This window comes from Monomorium pharaonis, chromosome 10 (genome assembly GCF_013373865.1).
Source record: "Monomorium pharaonis isolate MP-MQ-018 chromosome 10, ASM1337386v2, whole genome shotgun sequence".
Classification (NCBI taxonomy): Eukaryota; Metazoa; Arthropoda; class Insecta; order Hymenoptera; family Formicidae; genus Monomorium; species Monomorium pharaonis.
Window position 1 is genome coordinate 4,325,455 of NC_050476.1, and position 17,107 is coordinate 4,342,561.

A 17,107-nucleotide genomic window follows, 5' to 3' on the forward strand; every position below is an offset into this window, starting at 1 on the left:
TAATGCAGTAGGAATGCCATGCGTCGTGTAGATATAATATACAAGAGTTGCGGTATGAAAAGCGAAACATCGGTGTAATTTCTGGAAATGTACGGAAGAACGTCAAAAGTGGCTTTCACTATAATATACGGCTCTTCAATTTCGCGCGACCCGGCGCTAGCTGTGCTGGATCAGAGTAAAATATGCAAGCGGCCGGGCCGTAAAGCTTCGGCCTTAAAGTGACAGTCATAAAAGGCGGCGCTTTATACAGAAGTCGAGATAAAAGATTTCATCTCTGCTGTTTCCGCGTAAGACAGCTGGTCTCCGGAGTATTAAAAACAAAAAGAAAACACGCGTCTATTCGCTATATAAAAATATAGTATATTTGGTTTCTCCCCGTAAACGCGCGCGCGAGAAAACAAATTGAATTAAATTTGGTTCATATCAATGGTGCTACAATTGGATATTTTAAAATAACGCGACACACGAAATTCTAATGCCAATAATTGCTCGACGTAATTTCAAGTTTGATTTTCAAGCGCCTTTGTACCGAAACAGAAATAATCACGATATCGCATTATCCCGGATTCCTCGTGTGGACAGAGGCGAGTCTTTTGCGGCGCGTTTTAAAACAATTGCTCTCAGCGAGAGAGAGAGAGAGAGAGAGGGAGAGAGATCGTTTTGCAAGCGCGATAGGCGGCTATCGATCTAGCGGGTCGATCGGACTCGCACGAGGTTTATTCGGTCGAGGGCGTCGATACCGATTAAATTAAACACGCCGAAAGCTCCGTAGCGACGGACGGGTTAAATATGAAAGAAGAGGTCTTACCGAGAGGAACGGATGAGAAATAATGAGTACGCCCGGCGTAAGTATACCCTCGGTGAAGGTGCAAACAGACGAAAAAAGGCGCCAGCCGCCCGGCCGCAAAACGAGAACCCCATCCCGCTGGATATCTCGGATGGACTCCTGTCAGTTCGCACGTCCGCGAGCCCGAGTACCTCCTCTTTTCTTCTCTTCGCTTCGCCTGCTCTCCCGGCTCTCGAGCGCCAGCCCCGGCACCCCAACACCCGTCTTTTTATTTGATAAGAGAATCCTCCTCGGGGCAATTTTCACGGTCTCCGCGGCCGCTGCACGAAACATCGTTTTCGTCTTAAACGAAATAATGATACTGGCAATAACACGATGAAGTTCTTCTCTGCGAACGAGCGTACGCTTTTTTACGACTTTGCGTTCGCTGATACCGCGCTGCTCTCTGCGCTATCGAATTTTCTGCCGAAGAAACGTGCATACACGAAATAAACGCGAGCGATCGCGTTCGGTCACGCGAGGCGAGCCGCAATGGCGAGCATTAATTACGGTTTCCTCCAGACAGCCACTTTTTTTTACGTCTCGCGGCATTTAATGATCGTGATAACGTCATGAAAGTAACTAATCGCCGCGCTACCAAAGCTCGATGAGCATTCAAGATTTCGACGTCGATTAATAGCGAACGATCACCTCGTGATTCGTGCTCGCGAATCGCTTTCTTTTGGAATACAAAGAAGAACGCGCGCGGAGCAGCATAAAGATGCGCCGCTGCGCGCGAACGAACGAACGTACCGCAGCTGACTTTGAATGATTCCGGTCTCGTTCTTTCGATAATTTGAGGCGTCTAAGGCGTCCCCATTATCAGCGATGATTATGATGGAGAGATACCACGTTTGCACCTGCTGCGCCAACGCTCCCGTCTATCCGTGGGGAGTTAGCTGGATACGCGGTGGGGAACATATCGCGTGCCTTTATGCGAGGGGCGAAGCCGACCCAGAGGCAGAGATGAGCTGTGGAATATTTATCATCGTTCTAGATGCGGGGGACAATGGCACCTCATTGAACTCCACCCCGGCTGAACGAGGGAGGGAGAGAGCAGGCTGCACCAGAGACGCTACGCCAGCTACGGCGGAAACGGAAGATCTGAGCCCCGGTCGTGGCTTAAATCATCGAGCGAAGGAGATGAAATATTTTAATGATTAACACCCGAAGGATACCGGCTTGATCTACTTTTACGGTGCACCTTGCGAGATCCTGTGAGAATCTTTTCTCGCGGAATTGTGGAATTTAAAGCGAATTTTCTTAGTCCACGGCAGAAGCTCAGTGTGCCTGCGAGAACAATGGTCTCTGCAGGATTCTGTCATTCAAAAATTTTATGAATTCTTAAAGGTAAATTTATACTTCACAAATATTAATTAAATTGAAGTGCGCAATGTGCATATTTTTCCATCTGTGTCTTCTATAATTCAGGACATAAATTTTTTATTTCATATTTTATGAGTCAAGATGCTGATTTTTGAAACATGTTTTATATTCTACAATTTTTTATTGTACATGTACCTACATATAATATCTAATATAACTTATTCTATGTCTATTCCATATATGATCATAATCAAGTCTTATTTCAAGGCTATCTTAAGTAACGTCTTAAGCTTAATATGTCTCTGTGATTGGTTAACAACATTTTAAAACAATATTTAAGACTATCTTAAATATAACGGAGAATCAATGTTAGTCTTTAAGATTATGGATGTCAGTCTATATTTCCATCTACATCTTCAATTTAGTCTAAAAGCGATTTAAAAAATAAGTTTTCGACTACCTAAACACACGAAAAGCTATAGCGCGTGGCTTACTACACCGATGCATTTTCTTCTGGCATTTTTATGTCTGGTAAAATGTGAAAGAGCTTGTAGATAAAACTTTTTAAAAGAGAGAGAGGGAGAGGCGTTCGGGGAAATGGTAAATGATATAAAGTTAGTCGAAAAGTTAAAATGTGTGCGCGAGTATTTTTAAACAGGTACTTTGCCGTTGTGGAAGCTAGAGATAGTATTATCTAAAGTAGGAAAATAATGCGGCATAATCGTAACAAAAAATGTGGTAACGTGTAACAGATAACAGCACGGAATTAATAAAAGTAAAAGTAGAGTTATGAAAAATCTGTTCGCCATTAGTATTCTTTTATATTTAGATATAATATATTTTAATTTTTACGTTTCACATTTTTTTACAGTTCTGTACGATTTTTAAAATTTAGTATTGAAACTATCACTGATATATCAGATAAATAAATCGAATAAGATAATTCTCTTGAATTCGGCGTGAGACAAAAGTTTCCTTAAACCACGACTTCCGTACTTTCCGGCCGGCATTATTCTTTTAACTCGTAAACACACCTCCGCAGAGTTCAACGAATCGCGAGACATTTTCCCATCGTAAAAATATCCCGAGGGAGCTCGTAGGTATCGCCGGCAAAGGCGAAGTCCTGAGCCCGGTGCGGCGTGCAGGCTGCTAGCGTACACTTCCTGTATAGGAATACTGAGCGCCTGTGCTTCATACTGCTCCTCCCGCTTAAACCACCGCGCTTCCCGCGAATACTGCACGTACTGGTCCGGGCGAATCGTTGAAAACTTATCTTCTATCCCGTGCGCGTCTGCCGCTCGTAAAACCAGCTTCGGGAATATAACCCATCGTCGGGATAGCACCTACGTTCAGTAGTAACCTTTCGTTTCCCTGCATTCCTCCAAAGAGACTTTTTTTGCCTACCCATCCGACAATAATGATCTTGCAAAAGCCGAGATGCGACTTTATGAGATCAAGGTGCAACGCACCGGATCAACATTTGATTGTCTCTTCTATCTGCATACTGCGTATTTTAACATATTTTATCATATATTTTTATATTTTATATAAAGTTATACATTATATAAAATTATGAAAAATTACTCGAACAGCATAGTTCCTTTTATCATTAAAATTGTACATTATAATGCACTTTAGGTTTAACTGCAAACTACATATTTTATTTTTACAAATATTCAGTCGATTCTTTCAGCATAACATAGTCAAAGGTACACGTGATCAAAGAAACATTACCTTTCTATATCGCGTTAGAATAGTTGTATTTTAATCGTGCACATGAGCTTCATCGACGTTAATTAATACATACTCTCCTCGGTCAAAACATATTCGCCAAATTTATCGCTGGGATTAACGATTGCTAATTAATTACGAAAACACTAAGCTGACGTTAAGCTCTTTGACTTAGGAGCTTCGAATTCACCATCGAATCCACTCGGCGCATCAAAGTTAGCTTCGCTGGTCTCTCCGGCGTGTCTCGATTGCACAGAGGTACCTTGACAAACGAGCACGATGGCAGGCTTAACATTTGCCGTGCAATCGTTTGCGACTAAATGGTATTTGTTTAATTTGTCCCGTCAGCCCTGCGTCCGTGTGGTGACCGTACATTTAATACCACTTTGAAGCGTATCGAGCCACGGCACAGCACCGCTGGCTTCCTCCACCGGGATCCTCCATCTCCAGCCTCTTTAAACATCATTAACAATCACCCAAGATCTATCAAACAGCCCGGAAATTAGTGTACATAGTGCAGCAATGGCATCTATCCCGCCTCCTCCTAGTCGAGCTCCTACAAATGTCGGTTCTACGACACGTCTCCGTTTTGCACGCGTACACGTTCGCCTGTGCACGTACTACCTAGGCGAAGTGACGTGTCCGCTTGCAGATAATCGGACCACGCGGACACCCCCGATCCTTATTTGTCTGCAATGCAGTTATACACGGTTTGTACGATCCGAGACGCCAAAGCTAATTGACGCTTTGGAAGCGATAATTGCGCGTTTAGCGTCCGATGCTGAAGCACGTATTCGGTTTCGTTTCAAAGGAGATCGTTACGCAATTATTGTTAGAACAATTAAATATATATTTTATATACCTGATTTTATCGGAAAAGAAAGAAAGAATGTGTGGTTGTATAATCGCCTATGTGCTTCTATATTATCGTCATGCGCTCGATATGACCGTCACAAGTCTATGGAGTCAATTTCATATTTGAGTTATGTTAATCCGCTCTAAAGATTTTCTATTCTACACTTCTAAAAAAATTTTAAAGACGGGATAATAAGATTAGAACGTAGCGACTGAGCTGCTCTAATAGAACTGTCGTTTTACATTGACATGAACCGACACGTTGATGCATACGCGCGATTTCCAAGCAATCCAGCGCACACAGCGCACCGGACGCGCATTCTGCAGATAAGTGTGTCGTAAGTACGGCTCAATGAGATATCTCGGGGCCGCATTAATTTGCCAGGATCGAATCGATTTCGAAGCTTCCGTGAGCGCTTTGCCTCTCGTGAATGATATCTCATACTCGATCAAACGTTGTTGCGTTGTTGATCAAACATTTCGCTGTGTTTGAAACTTCAAGGCAGGCAGAGCGCGACGGAGGTTTCGCGTCTTAATCGAGTGGGACAATTCGAGGGGACGTCTGGCGTCCTCTCCGAGACGATCGCGCTAAACCGGGTCGAGTGTAACATTCGTTTCGTGTGCGAGAATACCGCGTGTCGAACGGCGCGCGAACATGAATGAGTCTCGCATGAATAATGCCCGCGCGATGTCGGTGATTGACTTACGAACATAACAGATTTCACGCAGCGCCGAAGCTATAAATACTTCGGCCGGACAAACGATGCGGATTTAGCGTGAAAAGTCTCACGTCAAGATCGAGGGTTCGAGAAAATGTCTGCTGATACTCTGCACTATTATATGCGATATTATATCTTGTCGGCTATTAACGATGTCATTTGTATTCGGTCGTGTATCTATTCAGGTGCTCCTGAGTTATCAATGATTCTTATAAATCTGACGCAATGTGAATTGCCAAACCACCAATTATTGATATAAATTATTAATATTAGTAAAGACAGCAGCATTTCATATATTTGCAATTATGAAGTTTATCAGAGTAATAAACAGACGTTTGATTAAAAAGATTGGAGTCGCGAATATTCCCATAATAATTACGGAGCGTGATGAAAATTTTGCGTAATTGTCCGAAGCGGAGATATTCGTCGATTTTGAAAAAGATTATGTAAGTATACTATACGTGGCTATTTGTTGTCGACAACGTTATTCGCCGCAAGATACGTTCTGTTGACGCAGAAATATAACGCGTACACAGACCAACCAGATATTACGAGCATAGTTTTACTAACTCGAATATAACTTCGAATGCATTTTTCAAAAGTCGCTTCCGTTGGCGTGGTACATACATATCTGGGGAGACTGCGAGAAAAGTTCCCGTCAATTCTCGCGGACATTCTCGCGAATATATCGCACGTCAATGTATGGCACCGAAGGCAAAATGTATGCGTTATTATATTTTCGGTTGCGTTATGCTTCTCCCGCGGAAAAAAAAATAATTGCCACAACTCGTTGTGTTTTACGGACAGCTTTACGAGCGGTTGCGTGACAGGCGGAGTACTCTGTTACACAAGGCATAATTCGAACTTTCATCGTTGTCTCTCGCAACGGGTCGTCGCGCTTTACGAGTAATTACGCTTTTTAACTCCCCGCGCGGGCAAGATATCGCGAAAACTCCTTTGCCGAGCGGTCGGCCTCGAAATCTCCCTCAGTCCGACGCTCTCGGGCAAACACGAAGTACACGAGCAGAGCGACTAGGTAATCCGACTTCAGCGGCGGCAATTAGGATAATTTCTCGAACCGAGCACTGTCGAATAATCTATTCAAATCTTTTGATTTTTTGTATTAAAAAAAAATTATGTGCCGGAGCTCCTGTATGATATGAAAAGTGAAATTGTCGCTTCACAAGTAGCAAAATGTATTAATTGCGATATTAAATGCATTTTTTGTGCGACATAAATTACGACAAATGGCGCGTTGATGTATCACGAGGCAATTTATTCAAATAGAAGCCCACTATTTTCGCAGGCCGTTTTAATTATGTTTAAGATAATTATTATTTGTTTCTACCACTTTGTATAATTAACAAGAGACAATTCGCAAAAGATTTCATGTCACGCCGTGCGATCTACGCGCTTATGCGAAGTATTCGCGAATGTGCCGCCGACAGGACGAGGAAGTGATAATTTCATGGTGAGAAAAGTCGAGAGACGGCGAATGAGGAACGCAATGGCCCCGCGGCTCGCCGAGGGAACGAAACTGTACGAAAGCCCAGGATCATTTCGCTTTCTCACGTGTCCGTCCGTGCATGTGCGCGCGCTCCACCTTTGGCCGTATGGAAGCACACGAAAGGGCGAGAAGAAAAGGTAGGAGAGGATACGGCGGCACCGCGACCGTATGGTGCGGTATCGGAGGCGCGAGTGGAAACGAAACGGCCGACGGAGGAAGTAACAACGATGGTGTGAGAACCGAGCCTCGTAGTGATTTCCATAGTTATTCCGAGATAACCGGCGGAGGAGCCCTCGTGGTTCTGGCTCGCTCTTTCGACGAGCATCCTATCATTTCGCTCTGCGAGGCCGAGTACACCCTCGCCACGTATATGCACTCTCGCCACGAAACCTTGCGAGGATTCATACATACGAATCGGCCGACGTCTTATTTCGGATAGGCGAATAATTCCGCGATGGAATCGTATTCTTTTGCGACAGTAGAATCTAGGTAAGAGTCTGCAAATAATCTTTATATTTGATCAAACGTTTAAATAGGGAGAAAGGACCGCTCGCTGTCCTTTTTCTTTCTATTTCGGCCTCGCTTTTAAGTTGGATAAAATGAATGAAAATATAAGATAGTTGCAACATTTCAGTAGAGATATTTGAAAGCGTCAGTTTCACATGTCGCAAACACAATAAGCAAACACTTTTATCTATCGACAAATGGCAGCTTACCTTTTTCGTAGGACCCGTCCGAAATGATCGCGTACGTTTTAATGTACCATAACTGCTTAAACGAACGTTTGGTATCCGCGGTATGGACAAAACGGTTACTCCGCCATAATGACACTTGATGACTCGCCCGGTATCGCTCCGAAAGGAAGGGCTCCCTGGATCGCTCCGAAAGGAAGGACCCGCGCGGGTTCGACGAACCCTAACGTACCCTGAAATTGCGCGCTAGCGGACCCCAGAGTCTCACAGAGGGGAAAGCAGGGACGATCCGGGTAGGAGGGGAACGCGGTGTCCAGGTCCTAGTGGACCTCTTGTCGTCCATCACGTATAAACGATTTAAACGTAGCGAGTGTCAGCTCGTAAATATTATAATTATGACATCAAATATGGCGAGATTTTTACACCGTGTAACGAGGTCCGCTCAGGAGACCGGAATACGGTTAAACCTGTGGCCGGACAACTGTAGTCCGGAGCCGACGTACGAAGACGCACGCGGTCCCGTTCTTACGCCGAACCAATAGATGTCCGGCCGGCGTCGCGCAGATTGGAATGTTTTGTCCGCTCGATTTGCTCCGTTTGAAGGAATTAACCCGTTCGGCGACGATCAATAATTTGGCCGTCGTCTCCACGAGATGCCACCTCGGCGCGGGGACCGTGAGTGTAGGGGAACGAAGAGCGCGACGGCGGGGAGGACGAGGTCTCGCCAATTTGTGTGACCTGGTTATTTTCAATGAAGCCCCGTACTTGACGTAATCGCGCGTCTGAGGTGTCTTTAAGGAGCTAGTTAACATCGATATTCGACTAAGTTTGTCCGCGAAGCATCTAACCGGTACGACGAGCACCAATATACGCGGCAATGTGCGGTTTTATTATCGCTATAATGTATAGATTTTGCAGTACGGCAGCTCGCATAATTTCGCAAGAATCTGGAGCGTTTAGTCGCGACTTCTCGTGCGTACAGTTATTGAGATGCTTACGCACGCGAACGTTTCTAATCGAACGATAATGCGGCCTTAAAAAAACCTGCCCGCTAGCTATTATACTTTAAAGTGCTGGCTTACGTGTAGCTGCATCGTTACACACGTACGATGACATCGCATTAGCATACGTTATCGTGGAGGGAAGTACCTGTATCTAAATGACGTATTTGACACATAAATAGTTCCATAATTCATTTCGAGAGGCGAGCGAGAGGAAAATGTATGTCATATTCCAAAGATATGGCCGAATTATTTCCATAAATTCTTCCCGTGAAAATTTTACTACTACTTTTCATCGTATCATAAATAAATAATAACAAAAATGTTGTGTACCGTTTTCTACTCGTTTCATATATTTCCGCTAACATTTGATTATCACGCGTCCCATATGTATCGATCCTCACGGTGATGCCTCGCGTTTTGATTGCCGCTATCAGACTGCCGTTATATCAACCCGCCGGTAATAAAATGCTTAAACCGAAACTTCGCCGCCAAAACTAATTTGCCGCTGGTCGTATTTGTTTCCGGGTTAGACGGCCATCCGGTAGGGATCGCGGGGAAACTAATAAAACAGGTACAGATGGGACAAACGAAACACACCGCGAATCCGGCAAACCACGAATTTGCGGGGCGATGCTACGGCGAGCGGCGTGGGAGAATTTGCAAAATCTATCATGGAAATGTAATTACCAAGTTTGATTGGATAATCTCTAGAGAAATCAGCCGCGCATCGGACATCGTCGCTCTTGTGTCTAAGCTTGCGAATGAAATAGAAGTAAGCTGCGGAGCGGGATGTGCGTCGATGGCGATACGGCCGCAGTATCGGTTAAAATCGACGGAGACAACAATATTAGTGAATTTTGAGCAGATTCCCCGTTGATATTCTCGCATATCGCGCCTCGACTGTTTTTTTATCATTATCGCGGATGTACTTCTCAAAACTGGGAACTATAATGAGTTTCTGCGGACGCGCAACGTTCGCTGATTCTAACAAGGCGGCACCGAAGCAACGGGGAGATAATTAACGAGTTTCGACGAGCTTTTAACAATTACCATTGAAAAACAACACGAGTCGTGCCCAGAAACCGCGACTAACGGCATTGTTTGAGATCCAAATGAGTGTGAAATATATTTATGTTTTCGACATATTTGTACCTCATTAAAAGATCTGGAAATTTATCAGACTTTTTAAAGAATATCGTGTAAAATATCGTACAGGACTGGGCAGAATTTTAAAATATCAGATAAGTTTAAAATATAATGAATCAATTCTCATTTAATGAATACCTTGTAAGAAATTTGTATCAAAGATAAAAAATGTACCGATATATAGTATACATTCTTTTTCACCGTAGTGTAATTATATATAATGTTGATATCATCATTTTTAAAACAAAATTCATAGTAACATGTTCGATAATATACAGTTCGGTTTCAAAAAGTCCCCGAATTCCAGTATATTTTCTAAGTACCGCGTAAAGCTCCTGTCTTTGAACGTAGTCCCTCGAATTTCTCACATTCCGATTTTTAATCCCTAAAATTCCATCGTCTCTAGGGAACTCCGTTTTGAAAGCCATCTCATAGACTTTAAAGATAACATGAGCGTTTCTTCGAAAAATCCATAAAAGTTGGCCACGAAAAAGTCGCCGACACCTTCCGCGCCCGCAGTCTTCGCCCACGTTCCCCGATCGTCGACAGGACCCGCGCGACTGCAGCAGGAGTATGCGCTTCATTCTTATCTCGATTATAGTCGAATGGAGTTCACTCGGGAGCCGAAATACTCCCCGAAGTATTTCATTATCGAGATCGTACCTCGGGTGGGTAATAAAATTGGAAGGCACTTTCTCGTCCCAGTCTGCTGGAAGAGGGGCAAGCTCATCGGATGTACACAAACACATGCGCGAATGAGCGAGTGTTGTTCCCATTACAGCATTACGGATGGGAATGGAATATCGGGAATACGTTCACGATGCGTATGTGTGAAAGGCAGAATACAGAGAGGAAAACGAGAGATTTCGGGGTGAATGACGATTGAGGTCTGAGAGAAAGGGAAACAGAAGGTTGTAGGGCCAGATATCGATGCGGGGAATGAAAAGAGAACAGAACGCACGCGTGTGTATGTTTGTAAGCTGAGCGAGATCGAGAGAGGAGAGCTCCTTTGAGAAGATGGGAGCGAATGGCGGGAAAAGAAAGAGAACAAAAGTAGTGGAGATGAGGGTGACCGTAGAAATAAGGAGGCCAGGTATAGTGAACGGAGGTGCCGTACGACCCACGCAAACCGGCCCCCGCTTTAAGGCCCCTGGGCCCGCGCGCTACATCTCTTTCCGTCCTTGGCTACAACCATCTACCATCTTCGAGGTCCTGTAATACCCTCGCATTTACGACTAAGCGTCACCGACACCAGCGCATGGGGACACACGTACGGAGACTGACAACGAGAAAGAGAGAGAGAGAGAGAGAGATGCGCGCGCGAGTGTGTGCATATAACCGCTTGCAGATGCATCTGCTTCGATCATATTCTTTCCTCGAGAATTATTGGTTCCACCATGTATATGTTCTTTCGTGTCGAGTCTGTGTGCTCTTTAGCACATAGTGATAATATTTCGTGAGATAAGAAAAGACTTGATCTTACAAAAAAAGATTTTATAACGACGGATTATATTATGCGATCGGTAGCATCGTCTTTTTTAAAATTAATTATTATATTAAATAAAATTAATTTGCATCGTGTAAAATTGAAATATCGTATGCATGTTTTGTTACAGTATTTCTTATCTCACTACAGGAACTTTTTACATTTTCTTCTCACGTTGCATTAATGTGAAATTTGACTGCATTCGGTACAGAATGATTGTCGCACGTATTTTGCAATCGTATCCCGTTGGGAAATTCGTGGGATTAGGATTTGGCACGCGTCGAAATTCGATGTACGTTCTCTGGCAATGTTCGTAATCTACTCAGACACATATCACGGATTCATTTGTAACACTTTCTCGGGAACACTTTTGCGACATTACGTGTCAAATAAACTTCAATTTTGAATATCTTTCCTGCACGAAATCTCTCGGTTTTCTCTAGATATTCTTGTCTCGACATTTGGTATTAATTTTTATTTGAAAAATCGAATGAACATCGATATAACATTATCATCAATTTGGTTATGTGGTAACTGAAAGCGATAATTTACGCTTCCCAAACCTACGTTTCGCTTTCAACACAATTGCATTTATTTGCACGTCGTGCATAATACACGATGCACAAGCATTACCTTCAGATATTCGCTCACATTGTTTCAAAACGCTGTATAATGCATTTCCTGCAGCGACCATGAATGTGGCACTTAATATTCCGCCGTGCGGCGTGAAAGAGGAAGAGAAGGCTAATTTCTCGAGATAGATAGCTCGCCCGATCGATCGGGCGTACGCGAACAGGATTGTATTCTACGTGAAACAGCTCAATAAACGCGTGCAATTCAACAATTGATTACGGAAATAGCAAAGAGGTAACACAGAGAAAGAGAGATAAGGAAGTGCGCCTGATGTAACTAAAGAAATCGGCATTTCAGAATTTATTACACGCATTAAATGCATTCGTATTTTACTACAGGTGCATCACGTGAAATCTACTTCCTCTTGAAAAGTTAAAGCTTCTCTTTTACTCTCTTTTTTCCCCTTTATTATTTAAGAGAGTAAGTTGTTACATACGTAAGAAATGACTTTCTTTCCCAGCACTGTAGCAGAATCCTTATTATTAGTGTTGTTGTTTGATGTTTTATACAAAGCTAAACATAATTTAAAAAATAGTCTTATTTTTAAAGTGCAGTGCAATAGTATTTCTCCAAGTACATGTAAATTTACGTACCATACAAAAACCACATAAGTACAATAATCTACATTGTTTAAAGAAAATTAATTAACTATATTATTTTTAAAAAGTTATCAGTTATATTAAATAATTATTTTTAATGTAACTTTCATTAATCTTTCAATTTGACGAATCTATAAATTTGAATAACAATCGAAATCAATATCATTGCGTTTTCAAATTAATATTTGCTCGTAGCAATTAAACGTACACGATCGTTCATTTGCAACACGCTCGAATGCATATCTGATTCTCGCATCGCTGTCAACTGGAATTGCATACGCGGCAGTATCTCCAATCGAATTTACGCTATTTCCGTCCAACCATAATCCTTACTTATTTATCCCTAACTTATTTACCGTTCACTAGAACTCACGTTTCTTTATCGCGTTTCAGCAGTTACTTTGTAAGCACAAACCAGGCTAATCGATTTCCGTTGCCGCATAGCTTTTACGTCGCGGAACAACCGTACCGAAGGGGATGGAGAGTATGGAAGTATTTATGGGTACCCCGAACGAGCGCGTCGTCGCTGGGGCCACCCGAATGCCACCCAGGAGATGGTCCCGGGGATGAAACCAATTTTCGACGGTGTCTATATAAATCAGATCTTGTTTCGCGCAGGTACCGTCAGCGCTGCAACGCTGGCCCTCGACGAGTTCTCTCCATCAGACACACGTCCGGGTACCCCCGCCCCCTTCGTCCGCTCGCCGAATGGTCCTTTGAAACCGAGTTAAAAAGGGGGTCAATATTTATTAGACGGTTTCTAATGAAACATTTTAAATGCATGGAACTCACGGTTGTACCACCCCATGGTCATGCCTCGCCGCTCTTGCACTTGGCAACCGTTCCCCTTACGCAATCTCCGTCTTCTTCCGATCGTGAATTCCCGTCCGCGTTATCTCCCGCACGTTTGACATTAAAACGCTATGAATCGTTTCCTTCTGTCTCACCCTATGCCTGCCCGTAATTCCTCCTGCAAGAGGGAGAGAACTAAGGCGATATTTTGGGCATCATCGAGGATCGGATTTATGCCGGGCTAATAAAATTAAAAGTTCATCTGTGAGAACGAGAAATTGATTTTAAGCAGTGCTGAAGGAATGAACGGTTGACCGTGCCGTAATTCAGTATGCCGTCTCGTGAACGCGTTCATTGTCGTCGAGTTCTTCCTTCGACACCGAAGATAGAAAGTACCAATATCGCGATCAAATCAATCGACAGATTACGTAATTCTAGTAATAGATTAGTATCAACGTGGAAAATGATCACGGTACAAAGCTCTGCCGGGTTTTGCAAAAAGCGCGTATCCCCCTTCTGTTGCGAGAACATTTAAATGGCCCTTCGTTACATTCATTCGCTGCCGGTGTAAAATGTCACCTCGACTTTGCGAGTGAAGAAGCACGGCGTACTCTCGGTCTCGCAGGGGGGTTGGAAGGAAGAAGGCAGGACGGCAAGCAGAGAAAATAGAAGCGAGTTTTACGAGCGAAGGCATTTTTCTCGCGGCAAAAAGCAAAACTCGTTACCACTCACACCGCTGTCTCGTTTAGGCGCCGCGTAAAAAGTAGATTGTCAAAGAAGAAAGGAAAACGTCGGAGGCACGAGCGGGACGTCGCTCTAGCGGCCGCGAAGAAAACGTGAGATATCAGCTGAAAGTGGAATTGCCGTAACACAAGACTCCGGATAGTTGGTTGAGTGCGAGCGTTCTTAGGATCTCCCCTGACAAGTTCGCGCGTTTGTTTGTTGTGTCCCGCGAAAGCAGATACATCTACCAATATAAATTGGACTGTCTAGTACTTGTGATTGATCGTCTCTAAAGTTGCGGTAAGCAACCTTACGAGTCTTCGCAATGAAGTTAGATACTTCGTTATTACTTCACATGAAGATTACCGTTTCACTTTTATGCTCGCTGTTGTGAACGTCCTTATTCGAATTAAAAACCGCTTTGCTATAGTCGAGCTGCAAATTCGTCTCGCGATAATTTCGTGGTCGATAAGTATGCACGCGAAATCGCTCAACCGATATAAAATTGCGTAGTCATCGAGTTTAACGATGTCGTTTCGCGCAATAAGACGGCTAATCCCGTAAACTCGATGTTGTATAAAAAGGAGAATGTGAAGATTAGTGAGACGACCGAGGATTACTTCGAATAGGCTTAATTCGAAGAAGGTATAACGTTTTGGGTAATTGACCAGCGGCCGCGAACGCAGTTAAAATAAGAAAAAGAAAGCGCAATAAGCTGTAGAGTCACTGAATTTTAAATCTGCTGTAAAACTTTTTATTGTGTTCTTTCAAGCGAGGCGTCTTTAATTCGCACAATCTGGGGAATTTAATATTTTAAAAACATTATTCCCTCTCTGCGACAGGATTACTTAACATAATGGTCGTGGTAATTATACACTAAGAAAAAAATATTGTTGATTTAACAAAATTTTCCAACTAAATTAAAATTTTGTTAGTTCAAGAATTTATGCATTTAACTTAAATGCACAAATTTCAATTCAAGTTATATAGTTAATTGAATAAATATTCGAATAGACAAAATTTAATCTAGTTGGAAAATTTAGTCAAATTACCTTACTTAAAAAAATAACTTTTTTTATGTACAAATGCTACATTAAATCTGTATTCTTGTTAAATTTTTAAAATATAATATTGTTATTCAAATCGATCTTTTTGCTGACCCCGAAACCTTATCGTTCACAACTTTAACGCGACGGTTTCCATGACGCAATCGCTAATTTCCTTTGCAGTAAGGATATTTCTCAGAGAGAAAGCGTTTATGTTCCTGCACTCTTGTAGGAGGAAACTCGTACGAGAAAGAGTATAAGTCGTGGGGGTAGACAGGAGCTAGTGGTCCCCCGGCGACATCTTCTTCCTGACTGTTTCCACCTGAAACCTGAAACTAATGGCGTCTTCCACTTTGGTACCCCGGTAAGTAACTAAGTGTGTAACTAATCACGCGCGTAGCGCGTTCACCATGTCGTCCCTCTCTTCCTTCCGCTCTCCTTTCCGGCAGCGGCAGCAGTAGCAGCAGTAGCAGTAGCAGCAGTAGCAGTAGCAGCAGCAGCAGGAGGAGCCATTCCACTGTGGCTTTCGTGTGTCTGTGTGGACGTGGAGCAAGGACCCGTGGTTCGATTAATCTCCGCTAATACCTACTCGCTACTTCGGCACACCTCTCCACCCTTTCGGCCACACCGCCTCGCATCGGCCCCTTGTCCTTGCTACCTCCGAGAGGTAATTTAACCTCGATGCCGTTTCCCCTACCCCGGGCGCGCTCGATCTATCGGTTACTAATGTCTACCCGCCACCGTCTGGGATTGGCAATCATTTTCATGAGTTCATTCCCGATGCGGGATTCGAGAAGCCAATGAGCCAAGGATTGCTTCTAGCCCACCTGCGCGACCGTGCACGTTCGCCCGTTTGTCCGTCCAGCCGTTGCTTCTGTGTATGGGAGTCGATGGGTTCGAGATAGATGATCGATATGAGCCCGCGATGTAATTGGATGATATTATTTGCCTCGCCCGATATATTTATTTATGAGGCGTTATACATTTTTCCAGTCGGAGATCCGTGATTCGATTTTCTTCTTAGCGAATACGTTATCTCGATTGAAATTTCTCAACGGATTCTTCTCGGAGTTTATATCTTTCATATCGAAGCTTTTCTTACGTTTTTACGACGCATTCAATGCTACGCGCTGCGTATTATGAAGTTTCTTCTGCATTGATTTAAAGGTTCTTTCGAGAAAGCGGGTAATTCTAAGTTTGACGTTGTGCAGTAACTTACAGTGTAGCACGGTACGCTTGAGTTACTTAAAAAAAAGTGAAGCGGGATAATGCTGTACAGTCACCAAAACTACGACTTCAGAAAGAGAAATCCCGAGGTTTATATTCTACGTGTCGTAAAGTCCAAGTGAAGTTTTCTATGGCGAGTTCAACTTTTGGAGCTTTGCATCTCTGATTTTGAACTCTGTTATTGGGCAGTTACATATATCACATATAATGTTACAATTTACTGCAAATATTTTAGTAAAATTATATGCGCTAAAAATATCCTACAGACTCAGTAAATTATATTAATAAAACGGTTGAAAAAAATTACATCACTATTATATATTATAATATTAAAATATCAAGTTAATTTTTTAAATTACATCTAGTTATCTTTCAAAGAGAAATACAATATATCCGTTTGTATAATGGCCTGGCCCGTATGCTCCGGGTTTCATCTTCCTCTTTATCGCGTGCATTAAGAACCCCGGCTACTAGTTACAATGATATTAATAGATGCGTTTAATTAGTAGCCCGTGAGGTTTAATTAACGGCCAGTGACGAGGTTGGGCGACCAACGCCCGTAATAGCGAGATAGAGAGAAGTTGGCGACGGGAAACATTGTATGTATATGCAGTAGAGGCGACGCGCGCGTAACTGACTGGCACGGTTCGCGCGTTACATTGCGGAACGCGTACCAGAGAAATAGCGACCCCGACGAGAGAAAGAGGAGACGGAGAGAGAGACAGAGAGAGAGAGAGAGAAGGACAGAAGATTGTCGGCGCATGCAGAGACGCAAAGGCATGTATAACACGCGGG

The 17,107-nt window shown here is 43.2% G+C and overlaps 1 protein-coding gene and 1 long non-coding RNA gene across 3 annotated transcripts in view; one reads left to right on the forward strand and one right to left on the reverse strand.

Moving 5' to 3' along the window:
• The window catches only part of LOC105834037, a 92,254-nt gene that overhangs the window by 63,493 nt on the left and 11,654 nt on the right, over positions 1-17,107 (forward strand). The window contains exon 5 of one of the 2 annotated variants that reach the window (XM_036292770.1): positions 15,318-15,449. In XM_036292770.1, coding sequence (XP_036148663.1) covers positions 15,318-15,449 — 132 coding nt within the window. Of the gene's footprint in view, positions 1-1,823; positions 2,943-15,317; positions 15,450-17,107 lie in introns of those variants that run through there. The other variant, XM_036292771.1, reaches the window with a different exon arrangement.
• LOC118647587 overlaps positions 1-17,107 on the reverse strand; it is a 440,336-nt gene that overhangs the window by 38,897 nt on the left and 384,332 nt on the right. The window lies entirely within an intron of this gene.